We start from the raw sequence: 13,800 nt of genomic DNA on the forward strand, positions 1-13,800 counted from the left end.
GATTTTGAGATGAGATGACCACATGAGAAGGAGAATCGAGTTCTTGAAGTAATTTTTGAATCACAAAAGGTAAACGTTGACGACACATTTCGAATAAAGAACTACAAGATTGAAGAATAAGTTCATCTGTCTCTAATGGTGATAGGTGAGGATCAGCTTGATTTGAGAGTTTAGCCATGATCTTGTTAATGAGAGCATCGATCAATTTATCTTCACTAATCGTACTTGGAGAAGGACTACCGATTTGAAATGAGTTTGGACCTATTGAAGGAGGATGTCGATTATGATTTTGTCTTGATTGATGATAAATATTTTGAAATTGATGATGATGAGTAGGTTGAAATGGAATGTTATTGTTCAGATTTCCAGGTGAGTCTCTTCCATAGATTGGATGATCCATGGTAGTGGTAGAATGATTAAAGTGATAAGGTGAGGAAGTACTCGATCGAATAGATTGATCGATGATAGGTGTTGGTGGTAATGGTGCTTGTTGTTGTTGTTGTTGTTGTTGACCACTTCCTGGTAGAATTGATGCTGAGTTAGTTGAAGAACTGGTGATTTGTTTGGATAGTTGATTATTAAATAATGCCGGATGTGATGAAAAGGATGAATAATACATCTTTTAGAACTACAGAATATTCTATGTAAATCAATTCAAATCAATTCAACTTGTACAATCAACTTTGTCCTCGACTTCTTGAATAGTTCTATGTAGTAATAGGTTCTGATACTTCTTATTTTTGGCTTCAGAGACTCGATCTCAACAAGAAATACATATTGGAGGATAATACAAATCAGACTTTGTAAAATTGTAAAGCTCAAGTGCACTGTGCGAGTGACCATTTGAGAATTGAGAATTGCAAAATCAATTCATTTCACTCGCTCTTCTCGCTTCAATTACTATTAGCTAAGTGATCTATTCACACACCAATCGCCTATCAAAGAAACATGCTTTTACATACTTGAATATTTTAAATGAAATGTTGCTTGTCTCTATCATCTTGTCTTCCTTTCATCCGTAAAGTATATTCAAACCCTAGGATTTAATTTCAACCCTTCAAAACCTCCGCATTCAGTAAGCTAAGCAAAAGTTCCACGCTCGCCTCGCAAGGCTTAACTTATTAAGCGAGCGAGGGACTTACGTACTCCAACTTACACCTGAGGGTAGAGAATTTTGCAGGGAGCCTTTCTCGTTCCCTTTAGGCTTCTACATCATTCCTTGCCCAGGATTTGTATATGGTCCAAAGTATGTAGAAAGTTATGCGACGGTATCTGATTCTTGCACTGAGTCTACCCTATTTTTTGCCCTTCTTACCCAATATATGTTTCAAGATTGAGTCTTCAGCAAATTTGGACTCGAGAAGGAGGTTAGGTGTGTGATTTTCCTTCAAGAGCCAATTTTTGATGTAAACTTTGTGCAAGAGGGGAGCACTTTCCACGGGAAAAAACTAAGCAAAATTTGTGCAAGATCAAGGCGCACAACTTTCGACTTTGGGCCATAGACTGGGTAGGGAACGATGTAGAAGGGAATGAAAAAGGCACCGCGAAGAACGCTAACCTAATAGGAAAGAATCTCTGAACTCAGATCATCGTGGAGGAGTGTTCATTTGATCATTGGAACCTGAGGAGTCAGTACTAATCAAAGGAGGCATATTATTCTGATAAGTTTCTAGCCGACTCCAACCCATATTCATGTCAGCGCGCTCTTCTCTTTGATTCACCATCATGATCGCAATGGAGGATGTATGTTGAAAATGAAACACGATTCACAAAGCACTCAATGAGTTTCAGATGTCAATATGTCGTCAATCCACTTCCATGGATGATTGATCGCACCCAGCATTTACATATTCTCGGCGCGTGTTGGGGCAACTTCAAGCATACAGGCCTTGAGATAGATTTCTTGAAACCCGGTACCTCATCGGCCCTGTAGCTCACACTGCGTGAAAAACCCTGTCGGAACCGGCCCCGCGACAGCCTGTCGCCCGGCATATGTATATATTTACATAGCCAGCGACAGATACACTTTTGGCCAGCGACACTTCAAGTTTTCCTGCGACAGCTGGTTTGGTTTTGCGACATCTCATCCCCACTCCCCCTCCGATCTGCCTGCGACATCTCCTTCGCCCTTCTTCCCTCTTCATTGCACCTCTTGATCTGGATCCGCCAAATCCTTCTCGAACCACTCCAGCAGTCCAGACTCCAAATCTCGAACGACTTTAGCAGTACAGCAGCAGTTGAAATCATCAGTGACGTAAAGGATCAAACGTCTCAGGCCAGGTTAGTCCGGTTTTCCTTTCACATCCCTCACTGTTTTCATTTATTTTCTCACAGCACAATGGCAAATTTTCCTGAAGGGGAAGCTCGTCACATGAGCGGTCAATCTCAAAGGGTCTTGTCATACCCGAGCCGTCTGAAGATCTCACCAGCCTACTTGCTTGCGTATATAAACCCCTACGATCTGGTGTCTTCTCACCGCTCATCATACATTTGTTTTCCCCCGTCTTTTCTAGAACTCTTTCCACTCTTGTATACCCATTTCATAAACCTATACATATACCGTTTTCATCGACATTGACGACCCTAACCCCTTTCCTCTTCTCTTTGTTTTTTAATTCCAATCAATCATGGCCGATGATGATATCCCGATGTCCGAAGGTACCTCTACGACCACTCCAGTCACGTCTACGATCCCTCAAGCCACCGCTGTAACCTGGTTTCTGATCAAGTGAGTTAGCTTACCAGTAGGCGTTGAGTCATTATGATGATAATCTGAGTCGGCTTGTGATGTTACTGAACCTGAGTCGCTATCGTTATTGTCTCTTGCAGAAGTCAAGTGTGAAGCTTGGGGTAGATGAGGTAATTGAGGTAGTCTGATATCGCGTTGATGATGACTCAGTTGAGTTCTACGTGACTGAAATTGGCCTTGTATGGTTTTTCCATCTGGACCCGTGCATGTTTTGATCACACATTGCAAGCAGGTGCAAATGATTTCTGGGAGAAATCAAAGAGGTCAATGAGTGATATTGATCCTAAAATCAGCGTAGATGACAAAGGTACTTACTCGGCGGATCTCCCATTGAAAGATGGAGATGGATCGGCTACGAGGTGGAATCCAAAGTCGGACGTGGTGAAATGAGATCGCAAATTGAGGTGAGTTGTGATATCTAATAAGCTGGACAATCAAAGTCAAGATCGGTTAAAGGGCAAAGGTGTCGCAGCACCGACCTATGAGCTGAACAGGGATGAGATGTCGCAAAACCGAACCAACTGTCGCACGAAAACTTGAAGTGTCGCTGGCCAAAAGTGTATCTGTCGCTGGCTATGTAAATATATACATATGCCGGGCGACAGGCTGTCGCGGGGCCGGTTCCGACAGGGTTTTTCACGCAGTGTCAGTTGGTTAGAGCGCGTGCTTCACATTGAAGCTCAAGGATTCGCACGAGGCCCCCGGTTCGAGCCCGGGCAGAGTCACTTTTTGACGTTGGAAGTGCGCTAGTCCAATAGTTTCTTTCTTTGTTGGAGATGTTTTGTTGGTGTGTTTAACATTTTAGGTGTATATCTTCTTTCGCATGATCAGTGACTTCTGTTTGATTGAGTTGTTTGAAACACGTCTTCTGCAGATTTTACATCAGAAATTTTCAGCTGGAAATAGAAGAGCTTCAATCCGGTGAGATCACTTGAGCTTCAAGAAAGGAAAATAAACCAGAGCTTTAAAAGAAGTTACATAGAGCCTTTGGTATCTATCTGTGATTGTAAAACCTCTTTGTGTTGAATATTGGTTCAAATGGTCTTATAAGTTATATAACTCTACTTGCTCAAAAACATACCTTCAATTTTCTTCAGTGATACCTTTTCTGTCTGGCTCAGAATTTCTTTGGGCAAACTGGAATTCTCATCTTACTGGTGACCACTATCATTTCTTTGGCTGTTAATACTTGTGTGGGTGTCACACACGCCACATAAGTTGTGCTCTGTTTCAATCCTTTTGGTTCATATTTGAAAGGTGAAATAGAAATCAAATGAGCCCATTCATTGCATGATATAAATCAAAACTGATAGAATAAATGAAACAGAAGAACTATTTTTTCTATAAATTAGGCAATCAATTTTTGAATATTGGTCATAGGAAGATATGTAGATCACTTTTCTACTCAAATCCATTGGCTTGTTTCTCTTGTATCAATCAGAACTTTGGGTCCTTCAGGGATGCTTTGGATGGGTTTGTCAGGGAGCTTAGATAGCTGTGATCTGTGACCATGAGACAAAGTTTTGAATGAAATATGGCCAAGTGTATCCTTGGATTAAAAATACTTGGTATGGTGGGTGTCAGGATGCCTCCTTAATTTGAATTGTGAAATCTGATTTTCATACTGTTGAGTTCTTTCACATACTCAGATCTTACAGTGTATGCTTTAGTGTATGGTCAATGTTAAAATTCTGAACCGTTCAAGTTGAAGCTTTTGTTATGGCTTGATGAGCGTTTCTGTTGGATGCACACAGCATTTTCCTAAACTCTTGCTTCTACAGGCATGAGTCCAATGTCTTGAACCACAAGACACACAAAGGCTGGATGGTTTGCACCAGTAATCATGACAGCCACTCTCCAAACACCTCTCACATTGCTCAGGCACCAATTCATACATATGGCCCTTGATTATTTTTCCTTTAATTATGATTCCAAATTCATTGATCCAATTAAAAAGACCTAAATATTCAAGGTACATATGATCATTAACTGCCCATTTCCACATGTTTAACAGTTTAATTATTTGATATTTTGTGGCTTCATAAGCTTAGAAACACAAATCATGTTGACCAAACTATTCTTGTTGAGGTTTTCCATCATGGGTACTTCTGTAATATCTACCTTGTTCAAACTTGACATTAAAAAATGAACTCTGGACCATCTCTAGGTCCCCTTATTCCCATATATATCTCATAAGTCATTTTGCTTCCAAGATAAATATTGTTTCAATATTCACAGTGTCTGAAGAAATGATAGAATGGCAGACGACTCTGATGGGTGTACTTTCAATTGATGCTTGTAATTGTTCCAGAGCAGTCTATATTTTCTCAATGGCCCATTTGGATCCCAGAAGCTTGGATGAAAATACACCTTCATGTCTACAGACAACAACCCAGCATTGAGTGTGATGATCTTTAAATTCACATACAAAGGAATCATTTCTGTTGGTGTCAAGCCCATATCTGGGTCTTGTTGATATGGATCTGCAGTAAAAATATAGCCAAATTCAAGTGTTGGGAAGGATTTCAATGAATCAAGTCAGATTATGAAAACTCTTGGAGATCTTTATGAAAAGATCAAAACTGACACTTTTAGATAAATAATGCAGCTGGCAAGTGACTCCACAATCACAGTCCCCATAATAGTCATTAGTACACCTACTCATCTCTGGGGAGCATTGAAAGCTACTGGTTTCCTCTTTAGGATCACCAAATTAGTGCATGATAAATCTGCTTGGCAATACCTGTGAGCTTGAAAAGCCATTGATGGCTTTGTAGAGATGGCTAATCTGTTATGACCTGACTTGGGGGGTCTTGATGTGTGGCAAGGGAAGAAGGTGGTGCTGAGATATGATGATGATTGTAGAATGAGGAAAGGAGCACTACACAATGGATCTTACTTGTTACCAGAATAAGGGATTGAGGTATCACATGTTGAGATCTGTACTCCTGAGATCTGTGGTATGAGATCATAACAGAATCAAGATCAAAAGCCATGAAAATGCCTTATTTGTATCTTTATGAGTGAAATAATTTCAATTATGGGGCATATTGATCATCACCAGTAGCTTCAAGTTCAGAGAAAGAGATTTTTTATATGATCAGCATTCTTTGTTTCAGAGGCTCAGAGTCTTTGGAATAAACAAACATCTAAAACAAATCAAGGGCACATTACACTTTTGCAAATTCAAAACAATGCCTAGGCAAGAGTTTACTCTTAGAAGTGATCTGTAGACTGCTCTTCTAAATCAAACAACAAGAATAATTGTTTTGAATGACTGATGATAAGCAACAAAAGAGCCAACCAACTCAAAAGCTTATAAGAATACATGTAAAAGGAGTGATAAGCATCACTAGAACAATAGACTCACATGCACAAATTCCTTCATGTAAGGTGAATCCAAATACCAGGAAGTGATGTGTGGGCAGACCTGTTGAGCAAAACCAAAGATGAACAAAAATCTTTTTGAAAACATCCATCAACAATTGACAATGAAGCTTAGACACACAAGTAGGGACTTGGGAAAAGCAGTTACAAGTATATATAATCATGTTTTCAAGACAACAATAGGATACAGGAATTGGTTCACAAAACATTGGCAAGGTTCTAAAACTATGAAGAGCAACAAATTTCCAACAATATTTCAAGTGAGGGGCTTGTCTGCATGACTTCCCTGTGCTAAAAGTCAGATGAAACAAAATGACTATCTACCAATGCTGTCCCAGCCAAAGGTTAAGCTCAAGAAGACCTTTGAATTATTGAAGCCTTGCATATGGGCATACTGCCATCTGTTTTATAAATTATCTGACACACCCACACTGCACTCACCACCCCAGGGGTGTGGCTCAGGTGCGCAGTGATAGATTTGCAATGTGAGGAACTCTGCTTTGCTCATCAAGGATTGTGTTTCAAAAACTATTTCAATATTGCAAAGTAAAAAATCAATCAAGAAAACAATTATTATGAAAGAAAGGGTAAAAAAAATCTATCATCTTCAAGAAAACTTGCAATGTCAATGTCAATCGTAATGAAATTTAGTAGAAGAAAAAAAACTCTCAAAGGATCTAAAGATTTCAAACAAAAGAAGATGATTAAAAAGAGTAATTGAAATCAAAAAGAAGAAACACTCTGTTACATGATAAAAAAACCGAAAAACTACGCGATAGCACACGCAATGAGAAATCAAAAATGAAGACAAAACTGTTTTTAGTAAAAATCATCTGAACTGGTCTTTCCATCTGTTCTAACCCATAATCCATCAAATGCAGGTCTAACCCAAATCGGGTTCATAGCTCCAACGATCCGAAGAGCTTCTTGAGTGAATTCTTCTGGATGATTTCCTAATTCAATCTCTTTTGTATGTTCTTCATTTGTCTTCTCATTAGCAATTCTTCCTTCTCCAATAGCCTCACATGCCTTTTCCCAACATTCGTGTCTATGGATGGAAGTAGTCAAATAAGTCTAGGTTGAAAGGAATGAAATTCAGTGTTTAAAGAAACTTACGTGACTCCATGAGTAAAACCCAGAAGATAGGTTCGTTGAGCACCTAAGCGACTTGCAGTTGATACCGCTTCGGCTAATCCGAAATGCGAAGTATGAGGCTTGAGTCTTAATGTGTCAATGATAAGTATAGGCAGAGGTGGAACACCCATAGGTATAGGTTCAGAGTCGAGAGAAGTGGCAGCAGTAGAAACGGGTGATGTAGAGCGAGTGATATCAGAATCCGTATCTGATCCTTCTATGGCCATATTAGGTGATAAGTGAATAGGAGCAGGTGAGGATGTAGAGGATGTAGGAGGCAAAACGCCTAGAGCTGCGTAGGTTGACTCTGGAATTGATGAAACGTCAGACATATAGCAGATTGAACGGTCGAAGAGAAAGGCCAGGCAGCCATATGGACCCTCGACGGCTCCGGTAGGACCAAAATAACAGCCGTGATTAACTAAAGTAAAAGAAATCAAGGACATGAAGAGATCACATGTCAAAATTTGGCAAGATTGATGGTTTGAAACGAGATGGGCTGCGGACCTTTGAGAGGCGAGATACGGACTCCAAAAAGGTCAAAAGGTTGTCCATCTTCAATGATGTTCCATTGGAAGGCAGGTACATCGCCGCCTGATCGTGTTGGAAGAGTGATAAGGTCAATTGATAGATTCATGGTTTAGATCAAAGAGGTAGCTTACCACCAGTCGCATTTGCCGAGTTGACCATGTATGGAAACATACGTTCCACCTAAAAAATCCCGACAAGCCATGATATCAACTCAAAAGGTCAATCTTGGAAAGACCCTCAAGGTTCGAAGCTGACCTCTGAAAATGTGAATTTGTCACAATAGATAGGTATCGAGGGTTGTATGACAGCATCCAACGTCCACGCTATCAGAACAGAAAACGAGTCAGTCAATACTATCCTCTAAAGCGACAAGAAAAATGTCAAGGTTTAAACGAACCTCTTAAGTCATCCAATCCGTTCTTGATATGGTAAAGAAGATTCGAGTAGGGAAGACATATCAAACGGTCAGGATTTGACTAAAAATCGAAACACTTTCAAAACACTTGACTCACAATAGCATCAGCACTAAAAGGTCATGGAAAAAACGGTCAACAAGATTAGTATTCGATCAAAACCATCGTGTGTATGTACATATGTAAGCCAAAATTGAAAACCAAAACTCAACTGAGGATGAGTAAGTAAAACAGCATCAATAGTTGATAACTCATTAATTGGAAAATGTTGACGAGCAGCTTCACAAAAACTTTTACCAACATCAATCAAGATAGTTTTGGGAGTAGTCATAGGATTTTGATCATTTTGAGTAGATTGATTTGAAGGATTGGTAATACGAAGAATTGCAGAAGTATTACGACGAATGTTTTTTGAACCGGTTGGTGAACGAGTTGAAAGACAACAAGTACAAGCTTTATCTTTTGAAATTAAACAACTTATGACTGGTACTTGACTTGAAGTTCCTATTATCAAAAGAAAACCAATTCGAATTAATTATCGGTTCATGTGTTTTTGATAGATTATCAGTGATGAAACTTACCACTACCGAGAATCATGATTTCTAAGCTTGTCATTTTGATAGTAAAAAGTTGAAATTGATAAAGTCTTGGAATGGGAGTTATGGTTTTGTAGTGGAATAGTTTTTAAGAATGAGTTGAGGATATATAAAGTTTGAAAGATAAATTGGTGATAAGAGGGAAGATGAAAGTCTGATGATGATGATAGTTGATATAGAGTGTTCTCCATTTTCGATAGAGAGCTGAAATTGTAAACTTGATGATGATTTTAATTTTGACTGTGTAACTTCGATTCACAAGGCTTGAAATCCATTGAGATCTGGACTGGTTCGATAAACCCTTAAGGCCCCGTTTGGGAGCGGTGACAAAGTGTAATGTACTGCAAAAGTGTACTGCATTTTTGGCCCCAATAATGCAGTAGAGATGAAAACCCGCACTTGTAGTGTGGTACAGTTATAATCTCTGTTTTTGGTCATAATCGTTTGGCAATTCAACACCACTCGCGCTGATTTTCTCCTGACTGTGGTATGTATGTATGTATACCCACAAAACCTCTGACATCGTTCGTTCTCGATCCACACTCAAACAGACTTAACAATCTTTCATCATTAATTCACTTGCTCGGTCATCGTAACTCATCAAAAGTTGTGAACCTCATCACCAATCAACTGGAACTTTTCTCTTGTCAAGGAATCATCTTGATCATCTTTTTCATATTGTTAGCGAATTTGAAAAGATACATATCCTTTGATATTCATGAGATTGATTGAAGGAGAAACAAGGTTATCAAAGCGAGTGACAGAATTTGAGAAGCGACGAGATTGATTGAGGGAACGGTGGATTGAAGGAAGAAGTGATAAAGGTACAGTGCGATGAGGTCGATTGACAAACTAATATTGAACTCGTGGTTGTCTTCATCTTGAAGTGTGAAGGTGTTGAAGATGGGTTGATAGTGAGTTTTGTAATCGAACGGATGGAAGGAGCCAATGAATTACAAAGGGAAGGGGAAGAGATCAAATTTGACGAAGTCCCCTTTCACCGTGCGGATTTATTTTTCATAAACAGCTTTTTGTCAATTATCGCAATACCACAGTATTGTCAGATTATTGTCTAAATACTGTGGTACAATACTGCAGCAAAATAAGGTACCAAACGTGGTAAGATCATACCACTGTGGTATTGATGCAATTACGAAAATACCGCGGTAAAATAACCGCTCCCAAACGGGGCCTAAGCAACCTAATACAATGTAAAACCGTGTCACTCACAGTCATCCTTCTTCACTTCCCTCACTACTGGTCGAGAAACTTTTGGGAACAATCAATCTTCGATGGGCTGATCCACTTCTTGCTCATCCATCTCATGGCGCATGATGGCAATCCACTGCCAAATCAATCTGCCACTGCCAGCTTCTTTCTGAATTTTCTCTTTTCTTCTGAGACAACACAATCCGAAAGCATGTGAAAACATCTTCCCACTGTGGGATGTGTTGTCTCCACTTCTGGTAGACTGAGTCTTGTCACTCTCATGTCTTCTCTCTAGGAAGCGCGCCCTGCGGGCTTGCAAGGTTTTTTGCTGAGATAACACCCCTTGGGGAGGAAGAGGAAAAAAAAGAGTAGAAAGACAATTATTTGGACTCGTACCCAAGGAAGAAAAAAGAAAAACCAAAACATTAAAAGTTGTGATAGGTGATAGTGAGAAATTGATGAAGTACGGACTGCTGGGCAATAACAAATTTTTCTAAGATTGAGAGGAGAGAAAAAAAGAAAGGAGCATAAAAAAAGAAAGAAATCCGGACACTGAGACTTGAAACACAACACGCTGATACAGAACCTATAAATGAAACTTCTCTTTTTTTTTTTTTTTTTTCTTTTCATCGGACTGTAACTGGGACGAAATTAGTTATCTTATAAACAGCAAGACGTAGGAAAGGCTGAGCTCTAGCTTTTCCTGTGGTATGTTTTTTGTGAGTTTTTTTTTTATTTTTATTTTTTTTATGCGGCTTGAACGTCGTAGAGTTGGATGTGGGTGGGTGGGCGTTTCTACAATTCTTAGGAGGAGGGAGAGAAACTGTTTTGTGATAAGACTTTCTTGGATCTTGATGTCTCAGATTGTCGACTCCTAAGATTTTGTTCGTAGGCTGTTGTTCTGGAGGGAAGAATCAGGCCTACTGTGCTGAGCGGTTAGTTTGGATACTCGCGGCTCCTTGGCCATGAGATGTCACGTATGTGGTTGGCTGCGAGTGAGAAACAACCGTGCGTCAGCTGCGGAGTCTTACTACAATCTTGTGACATCAGGCTCTTGTCTGGAAGAATCCGATCACCATATCCCACTCGTTTAATCGGGACATCAAACCCAAGGGATGTGTTGTCTCCACTTCTGGTAGACTGAGTCTTGTCACTCTCATGTCTTCTCTCTAGGAAGCGCGCCCTGCGGGCTTGCAAGGTTTTTTAGGCGAAGCCGCGCCCCGGCTGTAGGCTGGCGCGTGGTGACATTGCTGAGATAACACCCCTTTTTCCACCCGCCTATCTGGTGTGAAAGACTAGGCCCGGGTAGTAGCGGTGAGAGTGGTGAAGGGGCGGAAAAAGAGAGAAAGAGCAAAGATGGGGGAGAGAGAAAGGTATAGTAGGTGTGCCGTCGCGCCTGACATGCCTGCGCTCTGTCCTTTGGTCCGGCGTCGCCTCCGTTGGCCTCTGGTAGTGGGGTGCGTAGAGGCAAAGGTAGAAAGGTACCGCGCCGGACATCGTGTGTGAAGAAGGAGAAATAAATTGAAGCGGCGAAACGTTCTGGTACTTACATGTCATGCAAAAATGATTTGTGCGCCCAGGTGGCCGTCGATGGAGAGGGGGTGAGCTCGTGTCGCCGCGAGTCTCATGATTGGATGCCCCCTGACGTACGTTTTGAACGCCTCGGAGGACCATCGGCCCAGATCCTGTATGTGGTCCATAGGTAGGCCGGCTTGTGCGTAGGCGGTTGCTCCTCCTGACCTCATGGAGTGACCCGATTTGTTTGTGTCAAACAACTCGCGGAAACAAGAAAGGAACCAACTGCGAGTTGGTTTGGACCCGTCCATCTTCTGAAACAGAGGTCCGTCATTGGAGAACCGGCAGTCCCTCCTCAATAGGTACTTTGAGAGTGCCTTGATTGGGCAGGCGCCGTCAATGGCGCAAGATGGTAGCACCACGGCTGTCCCTTGGAAGTATGGATCCGTTTTTGAGTGCGGTAGAGTGTATTTTGCAAATTCGCCGCATTTTGAGAACGAGAACGACGACCTGAGTATGGTGCGGCTGTTGTTGCGGTGAGCCACGGAGTCGTGCATCACTAACTCGCCTAGACGATGTAGCCCATGGAAGCCTGTGAGGATCATCGCGGTGAAGAGAAGGTCGTCGAATGCGAACCAGAACGTCTTGGAGACGCGTATTAGGTCGGGAATTGTGAGAGGGTCCTTACGGACTACTGGAAGGGAAAATTGTACTTTGACTCCGCGTAGTACCTTTCTGACTCTTGGCGAGTTAGTCGCTAGTCGTACGTCGGAGTAGATGGGTTCGAATGATGCTGCTATTGCTGCTAGGTATCCCTTGATGGAGGATGGCGCTATTGGTTTGTTGGTTCTTGGTGAGATGTGTCTACATAGTTCGGAGACGTATGAGCAGAGAGTGTTGACCGTCGGTATGGCGGGTAGTTGGTTGCGTATGCAGAAACGTAGGAAAGAGTTGAGTCCTGATACGTAGGCGGATTTTGTGGTTGAAGCTAGGCTGTGGGCGGCGTCAGCTTTGGATAACAGTCCTAGCAGCTGACGCCTGGATTGGTTTGGTGGTTGCGTGTTCATAGACGGTATCCCCCGTCAGGGAAATGATGTGGTGAAGATAGTGTGGAGATGACAGCTGTGGGTTCTAGTTCTAGTACTGTGCTGATGACTCCTCTTGACAGCGTGTCGGCGTACTTGTTCTTCTTTCCTGGGAGATGGGCGACTTTCACGTCTGCCCCGGCGGCGACAACCAGACGTATTATCGTTCTGAAAAGGGGACGTACTAGTGGTATCGGGCTGTGTGACTGAAAGAGGTTGCAAACGTTCATGGAATCTGTGACTATGAATATCCGTTTTTTCCCGTTGTCCGTAGCCATCGATATGGCGTGGCAGACCGCTAGTAGTTCCATCCAGTATATATTGCGTTCCGGAGCTGGCAGGCGTTTGTGATAGCCATGTCTGGAATTTGGGAGCCAGACTCCAATCCCGTACATGCAGGCGTCAGTGACCAACAGAGCGTCTGCCGACGAAATCGCCCAAATGGACGCTTCTAGGAACAGTTGTCCAGTAGAGCGTTCTAGGCAGTCTGCCAGCCAACGTAGATCGTCTTGGATCTCTTTATTGACGTGTATCAACGCTGTAGTATTTAAAGCTCAACAAGAGCTTTACAACACCTAAGAAGGGATAATCTACTACGTGTAATATAGTAGAAGTTGCCTAAAGACTGCCTTCTTCAAAGAAACCAGCACAAGGGCATTTGCTGACCACTTTGTGATAACAGAGAAAAGGATAAAAGGCACCAGAGAAATAAAGCAATACTGTTGTTAAGTATTATTCCCAGATTTTAAGCGCAAAAAAGTCACACACTATGTTTATTACTAGCAATACTGTTGTAAGTATTATTCCCAATTAGACTTGTAGTCTTTAACACACGTAAATAAATTTCTCCTTGCTTTTGAAGGGGCGGATTTAAGTGATCTTAGTACAAATATAGTAAATAAATGATGATTTATAACACTACAACAAAGGTATAAGATGCAGAAAAGGGCGCTACAATCCCAAAATCATCAAGGAGTACTTATATCCACATGTAACAATCTTTACAACAGTCAACAGCCTCAAAAACCAATCAAATCCGCCTAAATAACCCTAAAAACCATGTAATGACGCAATGTAATGATCTTGTTACTAATGTATGATGTAATTTTCACAGCCAAAAGTGATCAATGACGCAATGATGTAATGTACAGCACTTCTTAAGATGAATACAGGTGATTTTT

General features: G+C 41.4%; 1 protein-coding gene across 1 annotated transcript; it reads right to left on the reverse strand.

The window, feature by feature from the left end:
• Positions 1–6,652: 6,652 nt before the first annotated feature.
• MELLADRAFT_78359 (Hypothetical protein) lies at positions 6,653–8,973 on the reverse strand (the record flags this gene model as incomplete). Its single annotated transcript, XM_007412198.1, has 9 exons — positions 6,653–7,184; positions 7,253–7,691; positions 7,778–7,864; positions 7,933–7,981; positions 8,057–8,124; positions 8,199–8,220; positions 8,314–8,326; positions 8,427–8,718; positions 8,796–8,973. 9 exons carry the CDS (start codon positions 8,827–8,829, stop codon positions 6,956–6,958), a joined length of 1,233 nt encoding a protein of 410 aa, XP_007412260.1.
• Between the last annotated feature and the right edge of the window lie 4,827 nt (positions 8,974–13,800).

The sequence above is a fragment of the Melampsora larici-populina genome (genome assembly GCF_000204055.1).
Source record: "Melampsora larici-populina 98AG31 unplaced genomic scaffold MELLAscaffold_29, whole genome shotgun sequence".
In the NCBI taxonomy this organism is placed as follows: Eukaryota; Fungi; Basidiomycota; class Pucciniomycetes; order Pucciniales; family Melampsoraceae; genus Melampsora; species Melampsora laricis-populina.